Source organism: Lycorma delicatula, chromosome 1, assembly GCF_047948215.1.
Source record: "Lycorma delicatula isolate Av1 chromosome 1, ASM4794821v1, whole genome shotgun sequence".
In the NCBI taxonomy this organism is placed as follows: domain Eukaryota; kingdom Metazoa; phylum Arthropoda; class Insecta; order Hemiptera; family Fulgoridae; genus Lycorma; species Lycorma delicatula.
Genome location: NC_134455.1, coordinates 103717922 through 103732957, shown reverse-complemented (window position 1 = coordinate 103732957; position 15036 = coordinate 103717922). Strand labels below are relative to the sequence as shown.

The window sequence follows — 15036 nt, the reverse complement described above, 5'->3', positions numbered from 1 at the left end:
CGAGTAAATTCCTCGGTTATGCTTTTTTAAGTTTGACCTGTTTCCAACTTCAGGTCACTAAACGGACTGGATTTTTTGGCTACCTGCAGGAAATGGAATAATAAACGATTTTGGAAATGGACTCATACCACTCTTAGAGCTGGCGATGTGGTGGTCAGGGTCAATGTTATTGCAGGTGTAACGGAGACCCTTCCGTTGTCCACATGCCCCCTGCGATGGCAAGCATGTAGCAATGGTGCCCATGTATGTCGGTGCATAGGAGCTCTGAAAGCTTCGGTGAGTAGGAGCCTGGAGTCAGTGCAGAGACTGCGCATCCGCTCTCTGCCAGGACATATGCCGGTTCCACCGGAGTACCGGATCGGACCTCCAAGGTTAGTAGCCATGGAGTGGGGGTGTACCCCGGCGGGTAGCCTTGCTACGGAAGGGATCAACCGTTCATGAATATTGAACAATCAAACGTGGCAGAGGGTGCACGTAAACACCCTCGTTTAGAATCCTCCGATTCGCCACAAGCGAAGAGGAAAAAAAGCAAAGAATGTGAGAAAATCAAGAAAGATGCTGATAGAATCAGTAAAGACTTACGTAAAAGCTTATTTGGCTATAGTGTACCTAAGCCAAGATTTTTAATTTTTACAAAGGAGAATGGAAACTTTCAAAAAGTTAGTCCATTCTTATTCGCAAGAGAAATTACAAATTGTGCTGGTGGTCCCGTTAAAGAAATTCGAAAGACTTTTAATGGATTGCACGTCGAAACTATCAATGACGTGCAAAGCCAGAAAGTCCAGGCGTTGAAGAAGATCGGGGAATTTGCGGTTTCTGTCCAACCGCATAGCACACTGAACTCATCCAGAGGAGTTATTGTTTGTCGCGATCTTCTTAATTGTACAGAAGAAGAAATTGTACAAGAAATGTCGAGTCAGGGAGTGACTCAGTGTCGCAGACTAACCATGCGAAGAAATGGTGAAGTTGTTCCTTCGGCCTCGCATATTTTAACATTTAATAGGCCGAATCTTCCTGAAAAGGTACGAGCTGGCATCCATCGGCTTGATGTACGAGCATTTATTCCGCAGCCGATGAGATGTTTTAGAAGCGCAGGAAATATGTATATGTGAAGAGAAATCACATGAGGGTGACCCATGTAAAGACCCTCCAACCTGCGTTAACTGTAAATGGCATCACAATTGTCGTTCAAGAAACTGCCCTACATATAAATTAGAAACAGCGATTCAGGAAGTTAAAACGCGTCAGGTCAGTTATCCTGAAGCGAAGAAAATTGTTAATCAGCGTACACCACGACCATCGACTTCTTACGCAGAAGCAGTGGCTGTCCCTTCCACATCTAAAATTAATGTGGAGCAGTTGCTTAACACGATGGCACCAAGTCTTGCGACAATGATTGAAAGAATCATTGATTCAAAGATCGAGTCGACTCATCGGATGGAACAAACTAAACATGAGAAGGCTCACTCTCCGTCTGACACTGTTGACATTAGAGACGCACCAGCGCAGTTTAAAACACCAGCTAAACCTGCGATTATTAAGCCACCAACTGAAGTAAGAATAAAAAATCTTGACTTATCTAGCAAAGAGAAACGGATCACTCCGTCTAGTCACAAGTTTAAAGAAATTGTGACAAGAAAATCTGAATCTGTGGAAATGGAGGTGCAAGTTATTATAGAAAAAGCACCAGACGCAGATGAAATAAAACCTGTACCAATAGAGCCTCCAAAAGCGCAAAGATCAGCTTCGGTGAGAGCATCTATTGCAGCTGGACCCAACACTGAAGTAGAGGTAGAATCCAGTTCATCAGCCGCGGAAAGTGCATCGCTTGCTAGTTTGAATTCAATCGCAACGATGCTAACTGCACCAACGATGTTTTTGTCTCCTGACGTCAGCCGCAGAACGTCACTGGCATCCGAAAGAGAGGAAGACGATGCCTTGTCTGAGGCCTCAGATACGCTGTCATCAGAGGTTGAGGCCGTCAGAAGAATGGAGAAACGGTGCAAGAAAGGATGGCCGAAAGGAAAGCCTAGAAAGTAATATTCTGGATTCGTTGTTAGAAGAACGTAAATTTTTGAACATTTTTTGATTCATAAGAATGTGAATCATTGAACCTTTTTTTTATTTTTTTTTGAATTGGGATGGGGCTAATGACCAAAGTAGTCGATTCCCCTAAAAACCTCAAAAAAAAAAATAAATAAATAAAGAAAATAAAAAAATAATAAGAAAAATTCTAGTAGCTTTTTTTTTAATAAAAATATCATATGAATTTATATGTTAGTTAAGTCTTCATAGCATTGGTGTAGTGTGAGAGAGATGCAACTGCTACTCTAGCAGTGATGGAAATAATGTTTATCTTGCTTTGCATAATTTTCCTCTACAATTCTTTCTCTAACAATTTTTTTCTACTCCTTTCATACATTTACTATGTTAATATACCTTTATTATATTGAAGTTAGCTAATAGAGGCCATGTTTAAAACTGATTTAGGGAATTTAATTTGATTGTCTTGCTTACTATTAATCTAATTTGGTTTGACTGTTTTGATGAAAGATATACACTTATTTAACTAAGGTGTAGTACTTTTAAAAATATCTACTTTGGTGGCTGTAAAATTATTTCAAATTTTTAACTTATCTCGCAAATCAAGTATATCCTTTGGTCAAAATTAATATATTAATTTATTTTCTATATTACGATTAATATATAATTTAAATTGTTTAAGATTTATGCCATTTTTTGTCTACTCCAGCAACATCAAAAATATCAGACCAGCCTTTTTGGTGGATCTATAGATAATTTTGCCATGGATTTTGTTTCATAGATATGCCAACCATATTTTATACATTAATATCTGTTAATATTTTAATCTATTTTTTGTTTATCATTCTGTTTATATTGCAGATTGATTGAAATTGGAACTAAAGAAGGAAATTGGATATTCCTTGCTAATTGTCATCTATCACTGTCTTGGATGCCTAGTCTTGATAAGATAATAGAAGAATTTCAAAGTGTTCAAATTCATAAAGATTTTCGGTAAGAAAACTTACATTTTTATTATATTTTCATTGGTTTTGAAAATTATCTTTTTGAGGTATAAAACTTAGGTATAAGTTTTTTCTACAAAAAATTTGTGGTAGCTTTCTACTATTTAATTTTACATCTAACAGTTTATTTTTTATGTCATCTATGATGATTCAACAGGTTATTGAAACTGTTGTGTTGTAAATTATTTCATCAAATTTTGCCTAGTAGAGTTCATTATGCAATATAAATTGTTTGCAATTTTAGGTGAAATCATAATGTAATTACATTTTAGGAAGATGAATTCTTCTTCAGTGCTTTGGAAGCCAGTTAGAATAGTTTGGTGCCTACTGTTCAATGATATCATAGGACTCTTATCCCAGAGAGCACTGTCTGAAGGTTAAAAAATGACTCCTTAACATTATACCTTGTAACTCATGCCCACAATTAAAAGAATGATTGCAGAAGGGTTGATAGAGAACTAATTTTTAAATACTTTAATGTGTAACATAAGCTAAGTGCTTCAAAATATTCAGTAAGGGTAGCCTTCCTGGATAGTACCAAAACTAGTAGTAGTATTTTTCATTAAGCAATATCTGAATACAATCGCATAAGATTGTTGTTCAAAATCAATTTACAGTTTAATGTCAGTAACACACATAATTTTTAAATGTAATCTGAATTTAGTTCTATTGTACTCCCTTTAGTCAGCATAAATCATTACATTCATTTCTGATTGTTTTCTCATTGATCCATCATTTGAAACTCAGCTATTGTTATGCTTTTTTTATACTCACTTCTTTTAATAGCATAATTTTATAAAGTAACGAAGCATTGTTATCTTCTATTATACAGGTGTATGTATTATTTGTTTGTAATTTTTTAATTAGAAAATGAATCAAATCATATTCTATAAAGACCAAAAGTTTGTGATATTGTAAAAACCACACCAGCACTGGTTGAAATAAAACATTTCCTACATGTTGAGCCAATAGCTATAAAAGTTATCGTTTTATACCAAGATAAAAATCTTAAAAAGAAATTTTGACTCTAAAATTTCTGAAAATTATGTATCATGGAAGATTTACAATGTAAATTATTCACTTGGTATAAGTTTTAGTCTGAACTTTTGCATTAAACATTAAGATTTTACAATCATTAGAATCAGTGTTCATAAATATTTTGGCATCCTGTTAGATAATAATTAATTACTATTCAATAATCACATTAGGCAGGTCATGCCAGACATGATATAAAAGATGTTCACTTATTGAGAATAATAGCTGACCAGAAATGAGACTTGAATTGGAGAACAAGACAAGTCAATGGAGGGCTGTCAATGAAACATTGACAGCCCTCTCAAGGCTAAAGGAAAAAGTATTTAATATTTTATAAGCAACTGCAGTAAGAGCTTAGATGTTGAACCTGAATAGAGGCCTTATTCTAAATTTACTGTGCATCTACCAGTGTAGAACCGTAATTTTCTGCATCTGAAAAGAACCTGTACTCAAAAAGGCTCTTCTTTAACTGTGAAGATGTGAGCTGTTAAATTTTTAAAATATTTTCTTCATTAGAAAACTTGTTAGTTGTAAATTATTTTTTCAATTCTTTAAAATAAACTGTGTTAATTTAAGGCTTAAGTTAATAATATTTTGTGCATAATTACTATTATTATTACTTATAATGTTACTAAAGATAACACTTATTTCAGCCTCTGGTTAAGTTCAAGCCCACATCCTCAATTTCCAATCTCAATTTTACAAAATTCACTTAAAATGACTACAGAACCTCCAAAGGTAAGTACAAATTATGTTAAATTTAAATACAGTATATTAATTTTATTTGGAATTATTGAATATTTAACAAGCAATTTATGTATATGTGGTAACAAAGTATATTGCATATTGTATAAGCATACTGATATTTGCATTGTCCTAAGACAGTGCACTTATGTTACATAGTTGAAAAATAATAAACAAGCCTTAAAGTACATTGTTAACTAATATATATGTATGTATGTATATATATATATATATATATATATATATATATACAGTGACCGGTATGTGTATATATATATATATATATACATATACACATATGTATATACACATACCGGTCACTGTGCCAAATAACCTCAAATAACAACAAAATAACCACCAAATACAGAAACAGACCCTAAAATACGTAAACCTAAATTGATGTTTTCTAAATTTTTAAAAAGTAGAGTTCATACTTTTTCTACCTCTCCCTCCAAAAGAGGGAGAGGTAGAAAAAGTCTTAAAGGAACAGGAAAGCATGTGGAGTCGATGAACTACTGGCTGAGCTATGGAAAGGTTTAGAGGAAAGGGGAATTAGAGATATCACAAGCCTATGTAATTTGATATATGAGAGTGGTGATTGGCCAGCAGATTTTACGACTACTATTATGATCCCAATCGAAAACAAGAAGAATGTATTGAAATATGAGGAATATAGGACCATTAGCCTTATATCACATGCAGCTAAGATACTACTAAGAGTGTTGAATGGGAGACTTTATGGAAGACTAGAGAGATCAATTAGGGAAGAGCAGTTTGGGTTTAGAAGGAGGAAGGGAACGAGGGATTCAAGGGTTAATAAGATTGATCAGACAAAGATATATTGAAAAGCAAAGAGATTTATATGTGGTCTTAATAGATCTGGAGAAGGCATTTGACAGGGTGGAATGGGATAAATTGCTGAGAATCTTAAGCAAAGAGGAGTCACTTGGAAGGGAAGGAGATTAATAAGAATCTGTACTTGTCATAGAAGGTAAAATAACGATTGGAATGAGTTGAAGATAGAATAGTTTAAGATTGTAATATGGATGAAGATAAATACAAAGAAGACAAAAAGCATGATAATTAGCAAATCAACCAAAAGGACAACAATTAGGATTGGGGGAAATAAAGTGGCATCCTTCAAGTAATATGGGCTGCATCATTAAGGAAGATATGAAGTGTGATCAGGAAGATGAAGTACGAATTTCTAGAGCAAAGGAAACATTCAGCAAAATGAGGAGAGTGCTATGTAGCAAACTAGATCTGCAACTAAGGAAAAAACTTGCTAATGTTTTGTGTGGAGTGTGGCCCTTTATGGGGCAGAGTCATGGACTATTCGGAAGGGAGAGCAGAGAAGATTTTTGAGGCCTTTGAAACATGGGTTTGGAGGAGGATGGAAAATATCAGCTGTACAGAAAGAGTTTGGAATGAGGAGGTGCTTCATAAAGCTGGTGAAGAGAGGGCGATTAAAATAATAAAAAGAAGAAAATACAGTTGGTTGGGACATTAGCTGAGACATGACTGCCTGTTGGTGAATGCATTGGAGGGATTTGTAATGGGAAGGAAAGCAAGAAGTCGGAGACAAATGAAAATGGTAGACAATATAAAAAGGGAAGCAATACTATAAAATGAAACAGATGGCACAGAATCAAGCAGAATAAAGGATGGCCATGTGAAAACCTGCCTTTGGGCAGAAGATTTATTATTATTAAATTTTTAGTTTTTATTTATTTATTTTTTGTTTTTGTTTATGTACTTTTGTAATGTTTTGTAATACTGCTGATGCGGAATCCCGTGAAATTCAACTTTTGATATTAGTTTTTTAGGCTCTGTTACTGTGTCTGATGGTTATTTTGTTGTTTTATATGTATATATTTATATATGTGTGTGTGTGTAGTATATGAGGATTATATTGCATTATTTCTTCATTATGAGTATTTTAAGCATTAATAAACCTTTGTTATGGATAATATTAACAACCAAAGACAAAATAAAGTAAGTTTTGTTATACTTCATTTTATACAGACATATACTACTACCTTCATCATTAGTTATACATAAACATTAAAAGTGCTAAAAAAATATAAATTATACTGAAATAAAATTATAGCATTTTACACTGTTAGGTGTACTGTCAGATTTTTAACACTGCTTAAATATGAACAGTATATTTCAAATGAACATTTTAATTATGCAATTAAATCATACTAGACTATATCTATTCAAATTAATGCTCTTAAATTGAAGTATTCTAAACATTTACTATGAGGGCAATCCATTTAACCCACTTATTTAAGGACAGTTTCATTAGGTTTGTTGCCGTTTTTATTGCTCATTAAAAAAAAAAATGTTTTATTTCATTTACAAAATAATATGCTGATTTCTTATATGAATTGGAGTCAGATGTGATTATTTAATATATGTGATATATTTAATATATTGGGAGGGGAGTTCTTCAGCCTAGAAAGAGGTAACGATTATGTAATAATCTCTGAAATGAAACTAAGTAAGAAGTGAATCTTAGCAAGCATTTAATTAGAATTGAGCCAAGCTTTTATAAAAATGCACATGTAAAAGTACTCATTTCCAACTAAAATTTAGAGAACTGCTTTCCAACAGTTTGTTCAGGGATGCATTTCACCAGAAGAGGGATTCCACATAGATTAGATGTTAGTTAAGGCTTTCTATGGTTGCCAGTACTTTTTTTAATTTTTTTAACAATGATGTCATTGCAAAGTGGCAGAATCAGTTAAAATTTGTACAACCCAGGTGGAATTTCAGTGAGTAAAAAGTATAAAGAAGCGAATATATTTTCTTTCTGTTACATTTCTTTACATATTATTAAATGATGATTTTAATTGATCCTTTATGATTAAGACAACCTGGCTGTTATTTTCCATACTGCAAAATCATTTCGGTTACAAAACACATTTGTAAACCTAATATGTAATGGTTATACGTAAAACACCATAAACTTTCTAGTTATAAATACCGGAAAAACAATTAATAGAACTGAATTTGGTGTATGTAGAAAACTGCCATCTGCAAAAACAAAATCACTTAGACTCTTCATACTTCTAGTTGTCCTAGATCATAGAAGGTAAATACACTTCTCAACTTTTTTTTTATTATTGTTGGGTAAAATTACAAAATAAAATGACACAGCTCATTTTATTAGCTCATTTTATTTCATTTTTTTCAATTAGAAAAAAAAACAACTAAACCTTTTCTTTTAAATCATAAACTTAAAAAAAAAAAAAAATTAAATGAAATTGCAAAAGACTTAACTTATTCCTATACAGTATTTATGCAAGGAATATCAGCTGAATCAACATATCAATTATAATATTGAATAACAAATACATAAATATACATTTTTAAAATAATTATTTTGAAAATCTTTTGTATTAAATACGAGTCTATAAACAGTTTAAAGAACTAAATACATTATTATTCAAATTACAAGATAGAATACAAAAGCAATAAATATTACTAGAACAAATCACAATATTAATTACAAAGAAGTCCAAAATCATAACTTCACGTCAGGAGTTATTTTCTTTAGATTAATTTAAAAAAAGTAATATGAATTCAGTTCATGAATAGATAAAAATTAATCTCTGCAAAAAATAAATTTACCAAGCCTGTAATAACTACAAGACTCAACCGTAACCTTGAATTTATTGGAATAAAAAAGCTACTTTACGCATTGGCGTAAACAATTATATCATTGTTTAATCCAAGATAATACAGAAAAATGGGTCCTGAAAAAGACTAAATAGTATTCATTTATAATCTGATGGTTCTGCCACATCTGGAATGTACCAGAGAGATTCTGGAAATTGATGAGTATGAATATGAATTATGAGTTTTATTATGAGTATTATGAGTATGAATAAAATTTCAGCATCTGAAGCCACACTTAATAAACTGGTTCCTGTAGATTAGCAAAGTTCTGTGTCAGATAGAGATTCATTGAAATGTTGTAAGCATCTATTAGTGACTAAAGTTCATTGCAGTCGGTTATTAACAATTTAAAAATAATAATAAATGATTATTTTTTTAATAGAATTTGCTTAAAATTTAAGCTCTAAATATGCTAAACAAAATTACAGAAAATTTATTAAATACTACCATATAATTGTTTATGATAGTGAACCATATTGTATTTATTTTTACATGTATTTATAAGTATGTGCAACTGATGATGTGTACTCATGAAAGTGCTCCTGAATAAAGTGAGGGAAATATAATAATAGTTACTTTAGTAATCGTTTTTGATAGTTCACATTATTATTATATTTTTTTCTTGTTGTTACATGAAAGGGTTGGTAAATTATGTATCCTTATAAGGGGTTTAAACCCCCTTATTCAAATAATAATTTTGTTTATAATTTATAATTCTATTATCTTATTCTTATATTCTTATTATCCTTTTATAATTAGTAAATATAACATATTTAATTTAGTTATCTTAATGAAGGTATAATTTGAATACATATTGGTAAGAATGTATTAAAACAAAAATATTTACCCAGCTATAATTCACACTAGAAACTGGATTAAACAATAACCAAACTTTCTAGACTTTAAAGTACTAAAATATAGTCTCAATTTAGACAGTATAAATTAATTTCAAAATGTATGGAAAATCCACAAATGCAATCACATACATACCACAACTCTTTCAGTGGTTCATTATGCATTGTCTCATTCCTCACAAAATAGATAAGAGGTGTATTCAATTTTCATTTGATGTTACAAAGTGTTTAGAATAAGCTAGTTTTTTACATCAGATCATCAAACTTTGTGTGTTGTCCAAACTTTAGAGATTGTCAGTGTACACATAGGAAGAGCAGATATAGTACACAGGACAAGGATATGATGAGTGAATACACAAGAGTGATGACGAGTTTTCTACATCTGGCAGATGCAGATGTCAGCCTGCACTTCCCCCTCCTTACTTGGTATCATAAATTATTTGAAACCAACCCCTTTCATCTTCCTTTCCTTTTTTTTCCATAATTTCTTCTAGTGTCCTAACTAGTGCTTTATCCAGTTTCTTTTTCTACCCTTTATTACAGATGACAAAGAAATTTATTATTTTGCTGTGAAGATGGAGGACCTTAATAAGTAGGTTTTTTTGATGCTGATACATTTACTATTGATTCAACCACTCTCAGTATTGTTGCTAATGTAAATTATTAAAATATTATCCTTTCTTTTTATGAGATTTATAAGACAATTTTTTTTAAATGCATTAACACTATTAAGAGTAAGACTTAAAAAAAAAGACAAAAAACTTTTAAAAAATTCCTACTTTTTTACTGTACTGTACTGTTAATTCAGCAATTCTACTTATGTGTTTCTTTATTAAATTACTCTGGTGATCCTATTGTAAGTTTTTACCAGAGGTGGAATAATTTAAGATTTCATTGTTTGGACAGGTTTTTTTTAGATTATTACAACATTGTAATATAGCCTTCATGTTGTAATATATTACAACATAATATATTCTTATAGCCTTAAATATATATATTTAATACCTATTTAAATATATATATTTAATACCTATATTTAAATATATATATTTAATATATATATTTAAATATATAATATTTAATAAATATATATATTTATATTTATTCTTATAGCCTTAAATATATATATTCTTATAACCTTAATATATATAGCCTAATCTAATATATAGCCTTCTGTTGTTAAATTAATCTTTTCCTAAAATTTTAGAAAATTAATTAGAAAACTTAAGGTAAAAGCATAACATCTTCCCATTTTTCCAGAGAACCATAGTTACTTGGAAAAAAATTCTTTACATTTTACCTCCTGTTCTTAGTTATCAAGTTACATCTTAGTTAGTATATCGAGGTGCAAATTCCCCACCTATACATTTCTTTCAAATTATCTTTTCATTTAAGTAGCATTTTTGTAGTCCTATCCATATCCTAAATAAAAGTGGAAGTTGAAATAATTTGTAAAAAAATAAAATACACTTAAAACTACTCTAAAAATAAAAAAATAATACTACTTTAATCTTTCTTTAAATTTAAAATATTTGAAGCTAGCAGAAAATTATATATATTTATATGTTTATATTTCAAATTTAATGCCTAGTATCACTAATAGTGATGATACACTAAATTTAAAATATATATATATATATATATATATATAGTATTCTAAACAAAACACAATAATAATATGTTTTGTCTTTTTTTTATTCTACAGATCAGATTTCTGAAGTTGGTTTTATCAAATCATTTTTTTTTTTAATAAAGTATTTCAGCCACAAACTTCATTGTTGGTGATTAATGAAACCCAACTTTCATTTCTCTGGCAGACAACTTGTTTATGTCATTAAAATTTTGTTTCTTTAGTAATATTATTTTTATATTGATGATAAAGCAAATAAAATTTTTTTTTTCTTCATTATACACTTAATTATATATATTTTATAAATACTATTTATTGAAATTGAAGAATAATTGCAATTCCCATTAAACATTAAAATTGATCTAAGATGTAAAAAATTGTAACTAAATGCTTACTCGTACTACACTAAAAACCCCTCAAGATGAAAAAATTCAGTTATTAAGTACAATTTTCAAATTAGTTTATTCAGTAATAGTTATGACAAAACAATATAATTTGACTAATATTTTAAATAATTGACCGCCTAATTTTGTTTCAGGGTTTAAAAGCTAATATGAAGAGGATGTACAATTTAATTACAGATAGTCAGTTTACTTCATGTCAGAATCAATTAAAATATAAGAAACTACTTTTTGCCCTTTGTTTTTTTCATTCTGTTATTATTGAAAGGAAGAAATTTGAGCAGTTAGGTTGGAATATTGTTTACAGTTTTAATGATTCTGATTTTGATGTAAGTTTTTATATACCATTTTTATTTATTTTTTAGTAAGTAGCCTGATAAAAATAAAATAAAATTGTTAATTAATTTTGTTAAAGTGGTGTGTGTTATGATTACAACAATTTTACAATTAGTTCTAGAATGATTAATTAATTGTAAAATTAATTCTACATTAAGAATGCTAGTAACTGAAACAACTTCTCTCAGAAACACTTTAATGAAGATATGGAAGTAATTTTTTGTCTTAACCATAGAAGAGGGAAAAAGTAAAAGGTCAGCAACAAGTAATTTGGGGCTTTTTATCAAATTACAGCTCATTATGTCTACATTTGTAAACTTGTCATAGAAGAATATTAGGAAATATTTCTAAACATTAGGAATAGGGAAAACCCCAATTTTCTTTAGGCACTGAATTGTAAAATGAGCTATTTTCCCATCATTTTTATTAAACTTACACAAGTAAACATAATTATATTCAGTTTTACAAGTTATTGTAATTTATTACTGGCTGGTTATCTCAGCTTATTTTCTGATGAGGATATGATGATACAATAGTTGTTTATTACCATAGTTTAATCTGCAGAAGCAATTAGTCTTGTCAAACTAATAGCTTGTTACAACACAAAAATATATTCACTAAATTAGTGTTTGATTGATTTACTGTTTTCAAACTTGCAGAGTGCTCTTTAGACTATTGAGTAGTAGTTGTCTTTTTTGTGATAAGTAGTTAATGATTTATTTTTTTTATCAGATCATTTAATTAATGATTTATTTTACTGAAATCATGTAGAACCGTTATTAACCAAAACCCTATTTTGACAGCATTTTTTTTTTACTTTGAAATGTGTGTAATAGCTCTTAAAAACCATGTAAAATCAAAAACTAGCTTACAATATGGATTTTTTCTTAATTTCATCTTTGGACATTGTTCAACTGTTGCTTGTAAAGCATATTTATCAGATTTTGACCCCCCGACGTGGAGTCTCATTCGTTAGGGGTTGGCATTCACACAGCCCTACCCTCTGCAGCTTTTCTTCCAACTGCACCCAAAGCTGAAGAACACTTTACACTAAGCACATAACTATACCAAGAACACTACACAAATTACAACATACACCCTTACACAGCAACATTCTATACTAATTCTTCTTTCACTTACACTCAGTGGTGTTGCAACACCTTACGAAACGCAATCGTAACCCAAAGTGGAAACTTATTTTGCCAATAAATGTATTTAGCACCTAAATACATCTGGCACCCAGATGTATTTAGTTCTAGCTCCAGTACACATGTGCTCTGCTGGAGTGGTCTATTATATCGGCAGTACTCATGGGATCAAAATTATTTGTCCACAAATAACTCATATGATGGTTGGTGGTCCGTCTGAAAAAACCATCCATGTTAGTCTTGTGAAGAGGCCTCATTCAGCGTTGTCTGACAAGGATAATAGTCATGCAGAAGTTAGTGCATTAAATCTTAAAATATAAAAATATTAGATTTGTTGTTTTTTGAAATAATCAGGAAAGTGTCTCCCTTCATAAGTTTTCGCCTTTCTTGATTAACAAAGTTACAACAGGTCCAAGTGGTCCCCCAAAGAACATGAAGAACATCAGAAAATTATGAGACAGATCGATTCTGATTGAAATATTTAATGATGAGCAGAGTCGTACTATCTTACATTTCTATAATATGGGTGGGATAAATATAAGTGTAGAATGCTATAAAACTCTAAATATAATTAGGGAGAGTAATTTTTTACTGAGATCTTTTGGATATGGACATCACTGAAGTAGCTGATGAGCTTCACCCCCAAGAAGTTGTAGAAGTGAAGCATATAATGAAATGGCAGAGCGGAATGGAAGAACCAACACCTCTTATCTTGACTTACAACCTTCCAGTACCACTGGAAAAAGTTTGTTACCTTTCAATTTGAGTACAACCTTTCATTCCTAACCCACGACGATGTTTCCAATGCCAGGGATATGGCCATACTACACCATCTTGTTCAAAAATTATAATTTGTGCCCAATGTGCCACAGAAGGTCACAACAACACTTACTACCAGAAGGAAGAAAAATTTGCTAACTGTGGGGGAACACATTCACCTCGATCATGAGATTGCCTGACTTTTAAAGAAGAGAAGGCAAAAAATCTGCACTGAATAAAAGCTTTCTTTCCCAACCACACCAAGATTATATAAAAAGATACAAAACTCTCGAAACCTGGTTAAACCAGATGTTTCTTTCGCCACCACTAAATCAAAAAAAGTGCCCTATAAATTCAGGTATCCAACAGTGCAGATCTTGCCATGAGCTGAAAAATCTTGTTCAGATGTTATCTGATCAGGTTGCTTCACTTACTGCAACTACTTCAGAGCTAATGAAAATGAATAAGAAATCTGTAGTTGCAGCTAGTGAAACTTAATGCTAATGGGACCCCTCTCAAAGTTCCTGTCCCCAAATTTTACCTGTATGGTTAGGAGTAAACACAGCTGGCGATAAGCCATCTAAAAACTCCCTGTTAAGGGAGGCCACACAACCATCCCCTCTGGGATGCTATCTACAACTTCCCATTCTTCAAAATCTCCTCCTCACCTCATATACTAGAAAATAAAATCACCTCGTATATTAGAGGTTATGTTTGAGGAACCACCTGACCCAGGCCATTAGAGTTTTTTAAAATTAAAAGTTCTAGAAAGAAAAAGCAAATTGTCTACAATTAATTTTTAATATATTTATCTGTAATTCTATATCTGTAATTTTCCTTATTTCTGAGCATTAACCAATGGAATATTCCAGGTATTTAGTCCTGCATTGAAGATGTTAGAGTATTGATGCGTGCACATGAACCACTAATAATATACTTCCAAGAAACACATCTTGTACTGCAAGATGTAGTAACACTCAGAAGCTATTTCTGTGAGAGATAAGACTGTCTCATAGACAGTAGAGATAGTGATGGAGTTGCTGTTTTCATGCGTAATGAGATGTCGGCAACAAGGATTCCACTAGCTACCCTCATTCCTGCTGTTGCTGTGAAAATGTCTGTCCTCTTCAAATTGCATATCTGCAGTTTGTATTTTTCATCAAACTCTGAGTTCAGTACTCTAGAAATGTCAAATCTCCTCATGCAAATCATATCGTCATTAATAGTAGATTTTCTGGGGCTCATCTTTTTGCCCCTCTTGAGGAAATATGATAACAGAGTGAGACAAGATTTGGACCTTTTTCTACTGAATGATGGGTCATATATATTCGTATCCTTATCATCTGGTACATTGTCCAATATAGACCTCTCCTTATGCTCATCAAGTTTACTCCA

At 31.2% G+C, this 15036-nt stretch overlaps 1 protein-coding gene across 1 annotated transcript in view; it reads left to right on the top strand.

Moving 5' to 3' along the window:
* Positions 1–15036, top strand: part of kl-2 (dynein heavy chain 2, axonemal kl-2) — a 408181-nt gene that overhangs the window by 343408 nt on the left and 49737 nt on the right. Inside the window, exons 73-75 of the mRNA XM_075354141.1 lie at positions 2905–3036; positions 4736–4820; positions 11536–11727. Coding sequence (XP_075210256.1) covers positions 2905–3036; positions 4736–4820; positions 11536–11727 — 409 coding nt within the window. The remainder of the gene's footprint in view (positions 1–2904; positions 3037–4735; positions 4821–11535; positions 11728–15036) is intronic.